This window comes from Pseudorca crassidens, chromosome 14 (genome assembly GCF_039906515.1).
Source record: "Pseudorca crassidens isolate mPseCra1 chromosome 14, mPseCra1.hap1, whole genome shotgun sequence".
Taxonomy (NCBI): Eukaryota; Metazoa; Chordata; class Mammalia; order Artiodactyla; family Delphinidae; genus Pseudorca; species Pseudorca crassidens.
This window is the reverse complement of record NC_090309.1, coordinates 10,619,957-10,635,410: the sequence shown is the minus strand read 5'-3', so window position 1 is coordinate 10,635,410 and position 15,454 is coordinate 10,619,957. Positions and strand designations below refer to the sequence as shown.

At 39.5% G+C, this 15,454-nt stretch overlaps 1 protein-coding gene across 3 annotated transcripts in view; it reads left to right on the top strand.

Moving 5' to 3' along the window:
• The window catches only part of BUB1 (BUB1 mitotic checkpoint serine/threonine kinase), a 41,647-nt gene extending 30,850 nt beyond the window's left edge, over positions 1–10,797 (top strand). For all 3 annotated transcript variants that reach the window (XM_067704352.1, XM_067704353.1, XM_067704354.1), the window contains 7 exons: positions 167–310; positions 7,187–7,302; positions 7,612–7,773; positions 7,951–8,108; positions 8,208–8,382; positions 8,934–9,040; positions 10,484–10,797. In XM_067704352.1, the coding sequence (XP_067560453.1) occupies positions 167–310; positions 7,187–7,302; positions 7,612–7,773; positions 7,951–8,108; positions 8,208–8,382; positions 8,934–9,040; positions 10,484–10,679 (1,058 nt within the window). In that variant the 3' untranslated portion in view covers positions 10,680–10,797. The remainder of the gene's footprint in view (positions 1–166; positions 311–7,186; positions 7,303–7,611; positions 7,774–7,950; positions 8,109–8,207; positions 8,383–8,933; positions 9,041–10,483) is intronic.
• The last annotated feature ends 4,657 nt before the right edge of the window (positions 10,798–15,454 follow it).

The following is a 15,454-nucleotide window of genomic DNA, read 5'->3' as shown; positions in this document are numbered from 1 at the left end:
ATTTTGACTTTTGAAAATGGTTCTTTATTAGTTGAATCAATGCTCTTTAAAGATAAGGCTTTTGAAAGCTTATTTAATGAATGTCTCCACTTGCTTTGTCTATGATTTATTTGGTAAAAGTCTTGGATACTGAATTCCTTTTCCTTTTTGTTCCTGTTCCTTTAAGACTTCACTGTTGAGAATCCCTGGGATGATGAGTTGATTGTCAAACTTTTATCCGGGCTTTCTAAACCAGTGAGTTCCTATGCAAATACTTACGAATGGCAATGTAAACTTCCAGCCATCAAACCCAAGACTGAATTTCAACTGGGTAAGAACCATATGGGTAATAAAACTTTAAACTCTATTTTTCTCTGTGGGAAGTTGATGTTTATTCCTCCTGGCACCGCCCTCACCCCTACCCCTCCACCCCCTCTCCCACTTCCAGTAAAAAGTTTTATCTGTAGTATTAAGATGAGAACATTTTGTTAAGGCATGACTGTAGGATTTCGATTGCTGTTGGGACTATAACTTATAAAGGGCAATTTGGCAATATCTATCAAAATTTAAAATGCATATACTTTTAGACCCAGACATCCACTTTTAAGAATTTCCTGCAGATACACTTGGATATATTCAAAGTAAGGTGTGTGTAAAGCAACAGATTGGAAACAACATAGGCATCTAAGGGGACTGCTTAAATAAATTATGCGACATCTCTACAGTAAACTACAGCTCACTCTGTGCAGCTAGGGAATGATCTCCAAAACATGCTGCTAAGTGAAAGGGCAGACTAGTGTTATATGCTGCTTTTTATTTCTTAAAAAGGGGCAAGATAATATATATTCATATTTGATAGTATTTCCAGAGAACACTTGAAGGGTACTCAAAACTAATAAAAATGGTTAATTGTTAGTGGAAGGGGAAACAGGGTAGATGTGGATAACAGTGGGAGCAAGACTTCTCATAATATACTTTACACACACACACACACACACAGAGATTCCCCTATTATTAACATCTTGCATCGGTGTGGTACATTTGTTAAAGTTGATGAGCCAATATTGATACATTATTATTAACTACAGTTCATAGTTTACCTTAGGATTCATTCTTTGTGTTGTACATTCTGTGGGGTTTGACAGATGTGTAATGACATGCATCTGTCATTACAGTATCATACAGAACCGTTTCAGTGCCCTAAACCCCTGCGCTTCATCTATTCATCCCTTCCTCCCTCTACCTGAAACCCTAGCAACCACTAATCTCCTACTGCCGTCCCCACATAGTTGTAATCATTACAGTATATAGACTTTTCAGATTGGCTTCTTTTGCTTAGCAATATGCATTTAAGTTTCCTCCATGTCTTTTCATGACTTGATAGCTCTTTCTTTTTCATCTCTGAGGAGTATTCCATTGTGGGAAGGTACTATAGTTTATTTATCCATTCACCTATTGAAGGATATCTTGGTTGCTTCCAAGTTTTGGCAATGATGAATAAAGCTGCTGTAAACATTCCTGTACAGTTTTTGTGTGGACGTAAGTTTTCAGTTCATTTGGGTAAGTACTAAGGAGTGTGATTGCTGGATCATATAGTTAAGGCTATGTTTACTTTTGTAAGAAACTGCCAAACTGTCTTCCAACGGGGTTTGTACCATTTTGAATTCCCACAGCAATGAATGAGAATTCTGTTGCTCCACATTCTTGTCAGCATGTGGTATTGTCAGTGTTTGGGGTTTTAGCCATTCTAGTAGATGTGCAGTGGTATTTCACTATTGTCTTTAATTTGCAATTCTTTAATTATGTATGATGGTGAACATTTTTTCATATGTTTATTTGCCATCTGAATACCTTCTTTCCTGAGATTTATGTTCAGATCGTTTGCCCATTTTTCAATCAGGTTGTTTGTTTTCTTATTAAGAGTTCATTGTATATTTTGGCTATACAGTGGTCCTTTATCAGTTGTTTTACAAAGATTTTCCCCCAGCCTCTGGCTTGTCTTTTCATTCTATTAGCTGTGTTTTTTGCGGAGTAGTTTTCAATTTTAAACAAGTCCAGTTTATCACTTTTTTCCTTTCATGGATCATGCTTTGGGTGTTGTATCCAAGAGGTCATCAGCAAACCCAAGGTCACCTAGATATTCTCCTACGTTATCTGCTAGGAATTTTGTAGATTTGTGTTATATATTCAGATCTATGAACCATTTTGAATTAACTTCTGTCAAAGGTGTAAGATCTGTGTCTAGATTCATTTTGCATGTTGATGTTCAGTTGTTCCATCACCATTTGTTGAAAAGACTATCTTTCCTGCATTGAATAGCCTTTAGTCTTTTGTCAGTGATCAATTGACTATATTTGTTTGGGTCTATTGCTGGGCTCTCTCCTCTGTTTCATTAATGTATTCGCCTATTCACCAATACCACACTGTCCTGATTTTGGTAACTTTTATAGTAAGTCTTGATGTTGGGTAGTGTCGGTCCTCCAATTTGTTCTCCTTCAATACTGTGTTGGCTGTCTGATTCTTTTGCCTTTCCATATAAACTTTAGAATTAGTTTGTCATTATCCACAAAAATGACTTGGTGGGATTTTGCTTGGTATTGCATTGAATCTATAGATCAAGTTTGGAAGAACTTCACAATGCTGTGTCTTCCTATCTGTGTATATAGAATATCTCTCCATATATTTAGATTTTTAAATTTGTTTCATCAGAGTTTTATAGTTTTCCTCATGTAGACCTTGTACATTTTTTGTTACATTTATACTTAAATATTTCATTGGGGGGGAGTTGCTAATGTAAATTGTATTGTGTTTTTAATTTCAAATTCCACTTATTCATTTTTGGTACATGTGGCATAGAACTAACTGTTCATAGTATTCCTTTATTATCCTTTTAATGTCCATAGGATCTGTAGTGATGACCCCTCTTTCATTTCTGGTATTAGTAATATGTGTCCTCCCTAATTTTTCTTAGTTGGCCTGGCAGAAGCTTATCAATTTCATTGATGTTTTCAAAGAACCAACCTTTTTTCCCACAGAACCAACTTTTGTTTTCATTGATTTCCTCTACTGATTTTCAGTTTTAAATTTTGTTGATTTCTACTCTGATTCTTATTTTTCCTTTTCTTCTGCTTACTTTGGATTTAATTTGCTCTTCTTTTTCCAGTTTTCTAAGGTGGAAACTAAGATTATTGATTTTAGATCTTCTTTTCTAACATATGCATTCAATGCTATAAATTTCTAATACTGCATTTTCCACATCTCACAATTTCAATAAATTATGTTTTCAAAGTGTGTTATTTAATCTCCAAGTTTTGGGGGACTTACCAGCTATCCTTCTGTTATTGATTACCAGCTTAATTCCACTGTGATCTGAGTGCATACTTTGTATGATTTCTTTCTTTCTTTTTTTTAATTTGGTGAAGTTGTGTTTTATGGCCTAGAATGTGGTCTTTCTTGGTTACTGTTCCATGTAAGCTTGAAAAGAATGTATATTCCACTGTTGTTAAATTAAGTATTTCATGAATGTCTATTAGATCCAGTTGATTGGTGGTGGTGCTGTTCGGTTCAACCATGCCCTTAAGGATTTTCTGCCTGTTGGATCTGTCAATTGAGGGATGTAGAAATCTCCAACTATAATAGTGAATTGATTTATTCTCCTTGCAAGTCTGTCAATTTTTGCCTATTTGATGCTCTGTTCTTAGGCTCATACACATTAAGGATTGTTATGTCTTGGAGAACTGAGCCCTATATCATTATGTAATGCCTTTCTTTATCCTTGATAACTTTCCTTACTCTAAGTCTGTTCTGTGTAAAATTAATATAGCTACACCAGCTTTCTGTTGATTAATGTTAGCGTGACATATCTTTCTCCATGCCTTTACTTTTATTTTTTCTGTGTCTTTATATTTAGGGTGTGTTTCTTGTAGACAACATATAGTTGGGTCTTGTATTTTTATCTATTGTGATATAGTTGGATTAATATCTACTATATTTGTTACTGTTTTCTATTTATTGCCCTTGTTCTTCATTTCCTTTTTTGTCTTTCACTCTCTTTCTGCCTGCTCTGGTTTTAATTATTTATGTGATTCTATTTTCTCTCTTCTCTTAGCATATCAATTACACTTCTTTCTTTACTTTTTTTAGTGGTTGCCCTAGAGCTTGCAATGTACATTTACAAGTAATCCATGTCCACCTTCCAATAACACTATACTGCTTCACAAATAGCACAAGTCCCTTATAACAGAATGTTACCAATTCCTCCCTTTTCCCCCTTATGGCATTACTCTCACTCATTTCACTTACCCACAGGCTGTGCTTACTGAACACATTGTTGCTATTATTATTTTGAACAGCTATCAGTTAGATCAATTAAGAATAAAAAATAAATAAATAAAAGATTTTACTTTATCTTCATTTATTCCTTTTCCTATACTTTTCTGATCTGAGTTTCTGACCTGTATCATCTTCCTTCCCTCTGAAGAACTTCTTTTTTTCTCTTTTATTAATTTTTATTGGAGTATAGTTGCTTTACAATGTTGTGTTAGTTTCTGCTGTACAGCAAAGTGAATCAGCTATACGTATACATATTGGGTTGGCCAAAAAGTTCGTTTGGGATTTTCCATACGATGTTACGGAACGAATGAACTTTTGGGCCAACCCAATATATCCCCTCTCTTTTGGATTTCCTTCCCATTTAGGTCACCACAGAGCATTGAGTAGAATTCCCTGTGCTATATGTTAGGTTCTCATTAGTTATCTATTTTATGCATAGTATCAATAGTGTATATATGTCAATCCCAATCTCCCAATTCATCCCACCCCCCAGAACTTCTTTTAACATTTCTTGCAAGGCAGGTTTACTGGTGACAGATTGCCTTAATTTTTGTTTGTCTAATGAAGTCTTTATTTCTTCTTCACTTTTGAAAGGGAAGAATTCTTGGTTTGTGGTTTTTTGGCTTTTTTTTTTTTCTTCTTTCAACACTTACTCCACTGTCTTCTTGCTTGTATGGTTTCTTTTTTTTGGCTTTTTTTTTTTCTTCTTTCAACACTTACTCCACTCTCTTCTTGCTTGTATGGTTTCTGAAGGGAAGTCAGTGTGATTCTTATGCTTGCTCCTCTATAGGTAAGGTGGTTTTATTCCTCTGGTTTCTTTCAATATTTTCTCCCTGTCTGATTTTCTGCAGTTTGAACGTGACATGCCTAGATGTAGCTTTTTGGTATTCTTCCTGCTTGGCGTTCTCTGAAATTCCCAGATCTGTGATTTGGTTTCTGTCATTGATTTTGGAAATTTCTCAGCCATCATTACCCCAGCTATGTCTTCTGTTCTCTTTTTCTTCTTCATCCTAGTGTCCCATTACACATTTGTTACCCCTTTTGTAGTTGTCCCATAGTTCTTGAACATTCTTTTTCATTTTATTTTTCTCTTTGCGTTTCAGTGTTGGAAGTTTCTGTTGGCATATTTGTCAAGCTCACAGTTTCTTTTTCCAGCCACATACAGCCTATTGATGAGCCCATCAAAGATATTCTTCATTTTGTCACAGTCCTTTTTTATTTCTAGCGTTTCCTTTTGATTCTTTCTCGGGGTTTGTATTTGTCTTCTTACATTACTCTTGTATTCTTGCATTTTGTTTACCTTTTTCATTACAGCTCTTAGCATATTAATCATATTTTTTTTATTCCTGGTCTTATAATTCCAAAATCTTTTCTATATCTGTATCTGGTTCTGATACTTGCTCTGTCTTTTCAAGCTGTGTTTTTTGTCTTTTATTATGCCTTGTAATTTTTGTTAGAAGCCAGTCCTGATATCCTGCTGAAAGGAACTGAGATAAATAGCCCTTTAGTGTAAGGTTTATGCTTATCTGGCTTGGACTTAGGCAGTGTTTACTATTTTCTGTGGCTGTAGGTATCAAAGGCTGAAATTCCCCTTTGTGTCCTTATTTGTCTCCCCTGTTGTCTTTGGGCTTCCCTAGAGACTTGTTCCTAAATAAGGTCTGAGACATCAGTTCTTTCTGTGGTGCCTCCTCTCCCCACCCCTGCTTCGGTACTGGCCTCAGTGGTAGTTTCTGCTTCTGGGCTCTGCTATTCTCTGTATTCACCTGTCTCCTCAGTTTGGGGGGCAGCAGTTTTCCCTGTGACCTCAGTTCTCTAACAGATCTAAGAGTTGTTGATTTTCAATTTGTTCAGCTTTTTCTTACTGTGAGGGTAGACTGACGACTTCCAAACTCCTTACATGCCAGCTAGAAACCAGAAAGCTACTTTTTTATATTTGATTTTAAACACATGAATTCTTTTTTTAAAAAATTAAAAATCTGTTACAACCTTACCTCTGTCATCTTTCTACCAAATCCAATAACCCCAGTGTAACTGAAAAATATCAAGACAAATCCAGCTGAGGGGCATTCTACAACTTACCAGAACAGTGCTCCTTGGAGCTGTCATGGTCATCAGAACAAAAAGTTAGAAACTGTCACAGCCTAGCAGAGTCTGAGGAGACTTGATGAATGTGTCCTAGAACATTAGGGGAAAACTAGTGAAATCTGAATAAAGTGTGGAGTTTAGTTAACAGTAACATACCAGTTTTGGTTCTTGTTTGTTACCAGTGTAACTTGGTTATGTAAAAGTTAGCAGTAGGGGAAACAGGATGCAGAACATACAGAAACTACTATCTTCTCAACTTTTCTATAAATCAAAAACTGTTCTAAAATAGAAAGTTTCCTGCAATAAAAATTTTTTAAGTATCTGTTAGAAATATCGGTACAACTACGCTCTGCCCTTTTTATTCTGATGTAAAACGCTTGCATTTCTCAAAGGCGTGTTAGAGCTTTGTTTAGCACTTTGTAGAGGATGTCCACTTGTTCTTTCTGTCATCACAACAGTCTTGCCAAGTAGGCAGCACACGTACTCCCCCTTTAAATATGACAGCACTGGTAAAGAGAGGATGGCTGCCCGAGGCCCTGCTGCTCAGTGACAGGCCTGGGTCCCGGCAGTGCTGCCCTGGCTCCTCCATCACCTCGTTATAAAGGGGGTATTTTGTGGCAGGTATTTGTTTAACTTTCATGTAAGACTGGAAAAACATTTCCTAAGGGAGCTATATCCATTTTTATTTATTAAAGCAATTCAAGCACCAAGAAAAATTTACAAATACTTCATTTTGATAGCCTTTAATGTTTTGAGCCTTTTTTTCATTTTGACTTAACTATCTCCTCAGGTTCTTTGCTGGTCTATGTTGATCACCTTCTTGGAGAAGGGGCTTTTGCCCACGTCTATGAAGTTACCCACGGAGATGTGAACGATAGCAAAAATAAGCAGAAATTTGTTTTGAAGGTAAATGATCTGTACAATATAGAAAATGAATTTTAGGGCTAGAGTTTGCCAGCCTCCTTTTTTTTTTTTTTAAAGATAGTGGTGGTTTCACTTAGGTCTATTGTCAGCACTTAAGAAGCAAAACTATCCCACAAGGACTCAGAATTGCCTCGCCACTAAAATTACCTTGCAGCAGTTCCCACGCTGCAGCAACAATTCATAGCTTGTCATCACTTTCTACCCCACATCCTGCATTTGGATGAAGTGGCTTTCTTGCTATCATTTTCCAGAATGTGAGCTGGATATGAATGTCACATACCTGATTTGCAGGTCCAGAAGCCCGCCAACCCCTGGGAATTCTACATCGGGACCCAGCTGATGGAGAGACTAAAGCCAAGCATGCAACACATGTTTATCAAATTCTATTCTGCCCACCTGTTCCAGAATGGCAGTGTGTTAGTAGGAGATCTCTATAGCTATGGGACATTACTAGTAAGTGTATGGCTTTTATGACAAACAAGAACTGAAGTATATTTTTGGCTTTTGCCTTGCACATACCTTTTGGACTTGGCGCTTTTATTGGAGTGATGGGTGGGGGCAAAGCTCTTGACTTGAAATTTCATTAATCCTGTGCAACCAACTCAGGATTCCACTTTCCATTGTTTCTAGAATGCCATTAACCTCTATAAAAATACCCCTGAAAAAGTGATGCCTCAAGCTCTAGTCCTCGCTTTTGCTATCAGAGTGCTGTGCATGATTGAACAAGTCCATGACTGCGAAATCATCCACGGAGACATCAAGCCAGACAATTTCATACTCGGAAACAGGCAAGTTGCCCTTTTAACAGGTCCTTCTCTTACCGTTTCCCCAGCAGCCTTTTATTATCTGTGCTCACGCAGCCTGACCCTTGTTTGTGTTTAATATAGATTTTTGGAACAGGACAGTGAAGAAGATGATTTATCTGCTGGCTTGGCACTGATCGACCTGGGTCAGAGTATAGACATGAAACTTTTTCCAAAAGGAACCGTATTTACGGCAAAGTGTGAAACATCTGGTTTCCAGTGTACTGAGATGCTCAGTAACAAGCCCTGGAACTACCAGGTAGAGAACTAGAGTGAGAGATTTGAAAACATTTCCCTGTATGACACTCACTATAATTTCAAAAAGAATTTGGGAATCTAGATAGTTCGAGCTGATCTAGTCTTCTTCTAGCCCTGGATTCAGACGATGCTCCAGGGTTGTTTCCAGTTGTGGACACGTCACACCTCAGGAGGTTTGGAGCACAGTTCGAAGTCCACAGCCAGTCCTGGGGGGAGGAGCTGAGAGGACTTGCAAGCGGCTTAGTGTTGTGTTTGCCTCTGCATGACAAAACGAAGGATGCGGTAGCTCAGGAAGAGCAGAGCTTCCCAAGACTCTTCCTAGGGAGGTGGCGGGTGATCTGCCGTCCGTGGAAGCCTCCAGCAAAGCCTAGATGGGCATTCATAGGACGTGTCAGTGTGGGGTTAATGCACACTTCCAGAATTCTTTAGAAGTGAAATCCTGGGACTGTTTACTTCCTGTGATTTATCATATTTGCTGCATAACTTAGACATGGGAATATACTCAAGTGTAAAATATTGTATTAGTCATATATACCCATATTTTCTTTATAGATTGATTACTTTGGAGTTGCTGCAACAGTGTACTGCATGCTTTTTGGCACTTACATGAAAGTGAAAAATGAAGGGGGAGTCTGGAAGCCCGAAGGTCTTTTTAGAAGGTTGGTATTAGCATGGGTGCTACACTGAAAAGAATAAATACAGTAGAATGTTGGATTCCATCTGGTGGAAAATGGATCTTTGCCACAGAAGACCCATGCCTTGAGAAGTAGGGTGAAATAGCATAACCCTGGGCCCTGGGTGCAGTGAGCAAGTTATTTAAGTGCTTCTGTTTCTCCATTTGTAACTTTTGTGTAACAAGTTGTGTGGAGACATTTCATTGGATCTTCAGTTTCTCCTATGTATAACAGATTCAACATATCCATTCTTTTTTTTTTTGAATTTTTAAAATTTTATTATTATTTTTTTAATAGATCTTCACTTGAGTATACTTGCTTCACAATACCGTGTTAGCTTCTGTTGTACAACAAAGCGAATCAGCCATATGCATACACATGTCCCCATATCCCCTCCCTCTTGAGCCTCCCTTCCACCCTCCCTATCCCACCCCTCTAGGTCATCGCAAAGCACCGAGCCGATCTCCCTGTGCTATGCGGCTGCTTCCCACTAGCTAACTGTTTTACATTTAGTAGTGTATATATGTTGATGCTACTCTCACTTCGCCCCAGCTTCCCCCTCCCATCCCATGTCCTCAAGTCCATTCTCTATGTCTGTATCTTTATTCCTGCCCTGCAACTATGTTCATCAGTACCTTTTTTTTTTTTTTTTAGATTCCATATATATGCGTTAGCATATGGTATTTGTTTTTCTCTTTCTGATTTGCTTCATTCCATTGTGCCACATCTTCTTTATCCATTCATCTGTCAATGGACATTTAGGTTGGTTCCATGTCCTGGCTATTGTAAATAGTAGTTCTGCAATGAACACTGTGGTACATGACTCTTTTTGCATTATGGTTTTCTCAGGGTATATGCCCAGTAGTGGGATTGCTGGGTCATATGGTAGTTCTATTTTTAGTTTTTTAAGGAACCTCCGTACTGTTTTCCATGGTGGTTGTATCAATTTACATTCCCACCAACATATCCATTCTTGATGCATTAGGTTGGGTTGAGGTTAGAGTTAAGTCAGATGTAAGAGTGGGATTGCCCTGCACGCTGAAGGCTACTTTTTAAAAAAATAATTAATTAATTTATTTATTTATTGGCTGCATTGGGTCTTTGTTGCTGCACACGGGCTTTCTCTAGTTTCGGCAAGCAGGGGCTACTCTTCGTTGCAGTGCGTGGGCTTCTTATTGAGGTGGCTTCTCTTTTTGTGGAGCTTGGGCTCTAGGCCCACAGGCTTCAGTAGCTGTGGCTCACAGGCTCTAGAGCGCAGGCTCAGTAGTTGTGGCGCATGGGCTGAGTTGCTCTGCAGCATGTGGGATCTTCCCAGACCAGGGCTTGAACCCGTGTCCCCTGCATTGGCAGGTGGATTCTTAACCACTGAGCCACCAGGGAAGCCCTGAAGGCTACATTTTATCCTTCATTTATGCTTTGTCTCTCCAGGCTTCCTCATCTGGATATGTGGAATGAATTTTTTCACATAATGTTGAATATACCAGATTGTCATCATCTTCCATCTTTGGATTTGTTAAGGCAGAAGCTGAAGAAAGTATTTCAAGAACACTATACAAACAAGATTAAGACCCTTCGTAATAGGCTAATTGTACTGCTCTTAGAATATAAGCGTTCTCGAAAATAAAATATGGACACTTCCTAAAAGTCGCTTTGTAAATGCTGGCCTGCTCACTGTGAACCTTGATGTTTCTACATTTATTGTTTATGTAAATGTTTCTTAAAAATAAAGCCCACAAAGTATATCCCTGGGACATAGTTGTTACAAATATTTCAACAAAATACACAACACAGTAACATCCCTGCGTAGCAGGCTGACTGGGCAGCTCTTGGGATGCAAGCATTCATGAGAGTAATCGGCAAGAGAACATTCTCTAAAAGCACTTTTTAAGCACTGACCTGTTCACTTTAAGCCAAAAAAGAGCCAAGTCAGGTTTGTTTGTTTTTTTCTAAATTTGGGGGTTTATATTTGTGTAAAATAAAAATTCCCCAAATATATTTAGCAGACTTAATGTTTTTATGAATTGAATGTGCCTGTCCTTTATTGTACTTGTTCTTCATTGCTATCCATGGGACATATTGCAGGTATAAATCTTAAGCTTTGTTTTTTAAAAGCATGATTCAAAAGAATATCTCAGATCTTGAAAATAATCATGTAAGCTCCATGCATCATTAATTAGCTCTGAAATTATAGCAGCCAACTTAGCATTTATTGACTTAAAGCTGGAAGGGTCCTATAACCTGAATTGACCTTCCCTCCTCTATCCCTCCCTCTTTCCTTAGCACGTGATGAAGACAAATGTGAGGGGACACCCAGTTCAAGAAGACACAGTGACTGGCTTCCGCTTCCACCCTCACTCCCAGCCACCAGGTTCCCCATTCCAGAGACAACCTCAGCCCACGTTTTCTGACCTTTCCAAAAATTATTCCATGAATATATATATATATAATGTTTTTTGACAAAGCTAGCATAATTCTGCTTTTTTTCACCTAATGTATGGTGGAGAATGTAAGTACATATAGAATGGTCTCATTCTTGTGATGGCTGTGTAATATTTGGTTGTATGATATATAGCCATAACTTGTAGTGTAAAATCCTAGAAGCGAAATTGCTGGGTCAAAGGTAAGGGCACTTAAATTTTTGTCTCAGTATTGCAGATAATCCCCCTGTAGGGCTGTACCAGCAGGGATCAGAGTCTGTTCCCCACACCTCCACCAACAGGACATGTCAGGCTCTTTGACCCTTGCCACTCTGACAGGTGACAAAATGGTATTTCCTTGTGGTCTTCATTTGCATTCTCTTCTGAATTAGGCCAAATATATTCATATATTCAAGAGCTATGTGTTTTTTTCTTTTTCTGTGAACTCTATCCTTTGTCAGTTTCTCACTTGGGATTGCTCTTTTTCAGTTTAAGTTGTAGGACCCCTTTGTATTTCTCCCAATTGGTCGTCTGTCTCTTAAGATTTCTGTTGACATGAAGATTTTTAATTTTGTTTCGTACTCTGATTTATAAAGTTTTTTAAAGGCTTTTTTGGCTTTTGCATCTTAAAATGCCATCTTCGATTGAGAGAATAAGAAAAGAGTCTTCTAATGTTTTTAATATTAGTACTGATTTAAATACTTAAGACTAAACTTTTGGTTGTTTTAAATCAGATGTCACTTTTTCTTGTTTTTTCTAGCTGGTACTTTGACTATATGAAGACTACTGATTTATATAAAAAGCTTTTCAGTTGATTCTTTTGAAGTTTCCAAGTAAATAACCATCACTATGAAAATGCCGCTTATTTTATATCTTTGGCAGTTTTTCGCTGGTGATTTTTCTCTTCCCTTCGCCATTGCCCAGGACCATGAGAAGAGGGCTAAACAGGGATGGTGCTGGACGTCTCTGTCTCCTGCTTTAGAAGGAGCTCCTCCCATGTTTATCCAGTAAGCTCATGAGGCTGGCCTGAGGTAGCCTTTTTTAATCACGTTGAAGAAGTATCCATTCATTTCTTTTTGCAAGTGTGAATCATAACATTATTTCAGTTTTCTTGCCCCTCTTTTCATCTGTATTGGACCAGCTATATGCCATTCCCCTATATGAATGTACCGTATTTTAGTTAAACAATTCTCTATTTAGAGACAATTAGTTTCACAATTTTATTGCTACAAAAAAGTGACTGCAGATACAAATGTGTCTGCAGGATAAATTAATAGAATGGGATTCCAAATATGCTTTATTTTGAAAATAAAGAATGTAACCTATGCGATTGATTACACATACACTGAAATTGGAAGGAAGTTGATCCAGGGACAAGACCTCATCAGACAAACCAACATTAAATTTACTCTTAAAGTGTCAAAAGTGAGCATTGATAAAGCCAGATTTGTGGGATTTTAAAATTTTTCCTCTTGAAAATGTCTGTTTTCAAAGGAAACAAGACTAAAGTAGATAAGGGTGCTATTTTACTAAACTAATAACGAAATGTGTCCATCCATGAAAGGCAGCTGTGGGTGCCTTCAGTCTTGGGCAGAGAGGACACTTGGCCTCGGCTTCCAGCCCCTGTCAACATATCCTGCGTCCCCGCCAGCCCGTTTGCTGTTACTGGATCTTCAACTCCTATCGCACCCAAGATACCTTCTATGCCATTCACACCAACAACTTCAACCTGACCAGCGTCATCTCAGCACTGCTGCTGCCCATCTGGTGCCCAGTCTATGCCAAGGGCTCCGCTTACATAAACTTCACAGTCAGATTTCCTAAGCAACAGCCTTGTCCCCAGGGAGGAAGGCTCCATCCAAATGAAAGAAGTTGCTTTAAGCACTTCAGGAAAGTAGGTGGGTTTCTTGGTCCATTTCCTGGTACAAACTACAGTGATCATCTTCATTTCATTATAAATTATACACAAAAACACACAGTTCATCTGCACAAGGAAATAAGCTCTGCATCTACAGGGCCACCGAGACGGATGCCACAGACATCAGAGTTGGAAGGCAAAGAAACGTCCAGCTCACCCACTAAGGAGATGGAGTTTCCCCAGGGACAGAGCTGAGCAAGGGCCCAGCTCATCCTAAGTGCCCAAACACCAGCTAGATTCAGCCTAGGTTCTGATTTAATACCTACTCCGGCCAAGGCCTTTCCCATTCATTCTCGGCAGCCCCGCTCCACGTGCTAAGTCCCAGCTAAGAACAAGGCTGGTTACTCCAGAGACTCAGAGACTCCTGTTACCAGTGCTTCTCACCCTGGATTATATCTGTGTCTAAGGCAATGGTTCTAAAATGTATTTTTTCATAAGACGCACCTGAGACACCAAAAGTGTGGTCCGGGCCTATCAGAAATAATGCTCCAAGATGCATGGGCATCAGCACGATATGCAAACACACCTGCAAAGCTGCTTCCCTGCCACTGGTCCCAGGAGTCAGTGTCCCTGGTCCTCCTTTTACCTCATCCCTCCACTGAGTCCATCTGTCCCGTTGGTTCCATTCCGAATGGTTCAGATGAACCCATTTCTGGATTGGTCAGGCTGCAGGCAGGCTAAGCTCCGGTAACAGAACCCACACAGGGCAGCTTAGAGAAGACACAAGTGATTTTGGTCTCACGTTACAGTCTGGGATGGGCGATCCTTTACTGGCCCCGACCCTGCCGTCCTCAACAGAAGGCTTCCAGGATGTTTTGATTGCTGTCATATCCCAGCAGAGGTGGACATCGTTCCCACGGGCAAGACCTGCGAGGTGTGGACCCCAGATGGGCTCACAGCCCACGGGGCAGACACAATCATGTTGCCCCATCCCCCTGCCAGGGAGACTGAGGAATGAAGTGTCCAGCTGGGAGCCCATGGGCCAAAATGTCGGGGTGACTAGTCCCCTAAAAGGCAGAAGAAAGACCTGGAGAAAAGTGGCAATGCTGCCACAACTCCTGCCCCTTGTCCCCTCCCCTGGACTGTGTGCAGCGGCTGAGGTGCTGGCTCCCCCTGGTGGCCACGGGGGCTGTTGCAGGACAGTGGTAACCGGACCCCAAGAATCTGACCCCGAAACTTTCCTACTGAAGGGCTCACACTTGAGAAAAAATTACACAACAAAGTTTCCTCCACTATCGTTTAACACTGAACACGTGGAACAACATACAGGTCCATGAATATGTGAATTCTTCCATATCAAGAAACATCAATGGTATGGAACACTTGACAGCAGTGTGTGTGTGTGTGTGTGTGTGTCTATATCTGTCTCTATATCTATATCTCAACATGAAACAATTACTAGTAAGTGAAAGAAGCAAGTTCTTGAGCTATATATGATAAATGTCATGACATCCCACTTATGATAAAAAAAATGATTATATATTAATATGCATGATATCCATTTAGTTCCAGAAGGAAAAAGAACAAACTCAGCAGTTCCCACCGGAAAGGGGGTGTCAGGTTGTGAGTGGAAGAATGAGAGGGGAAGGGGTGAGGAGAAGGAAGAATAAAGAGCAACTTTTGACTTTTTACTATATTTCTGTATTGAATGTTTTACAATGACCGCATGGTTTCTAATTTAAAAATGCCCATCATATTTTCAAATTAAAAACATTAAGTTGTCACTCAGCATATTTAACCTAATCCTTTATATAATGATAAATGTTAAATACACAAAGAAATAAGAGAGGTCTGGATGGATGGCAGGACTCCACAAATCCCATCAGACGGGTCAGCAAGGCTCCCACCTCCTGGGAATCGTGGTGGTAATGGAATCCCAAACCCTGACGCCAAACACCAGCCTTCCAGGTTTCAAACCAGGAAGCGCCATCTGGAACAGCCCAGTCAGCATCCCCCCCCCCCCCCCCCCCCCCCGCCGCCCCAGTCCACAGGATCTTGGGAGGGAGGTGCTACCTGCCCCGAGTTTGCAGGTGAGGAAGCAGAGCCCGGAGGTGGCATGGTCAG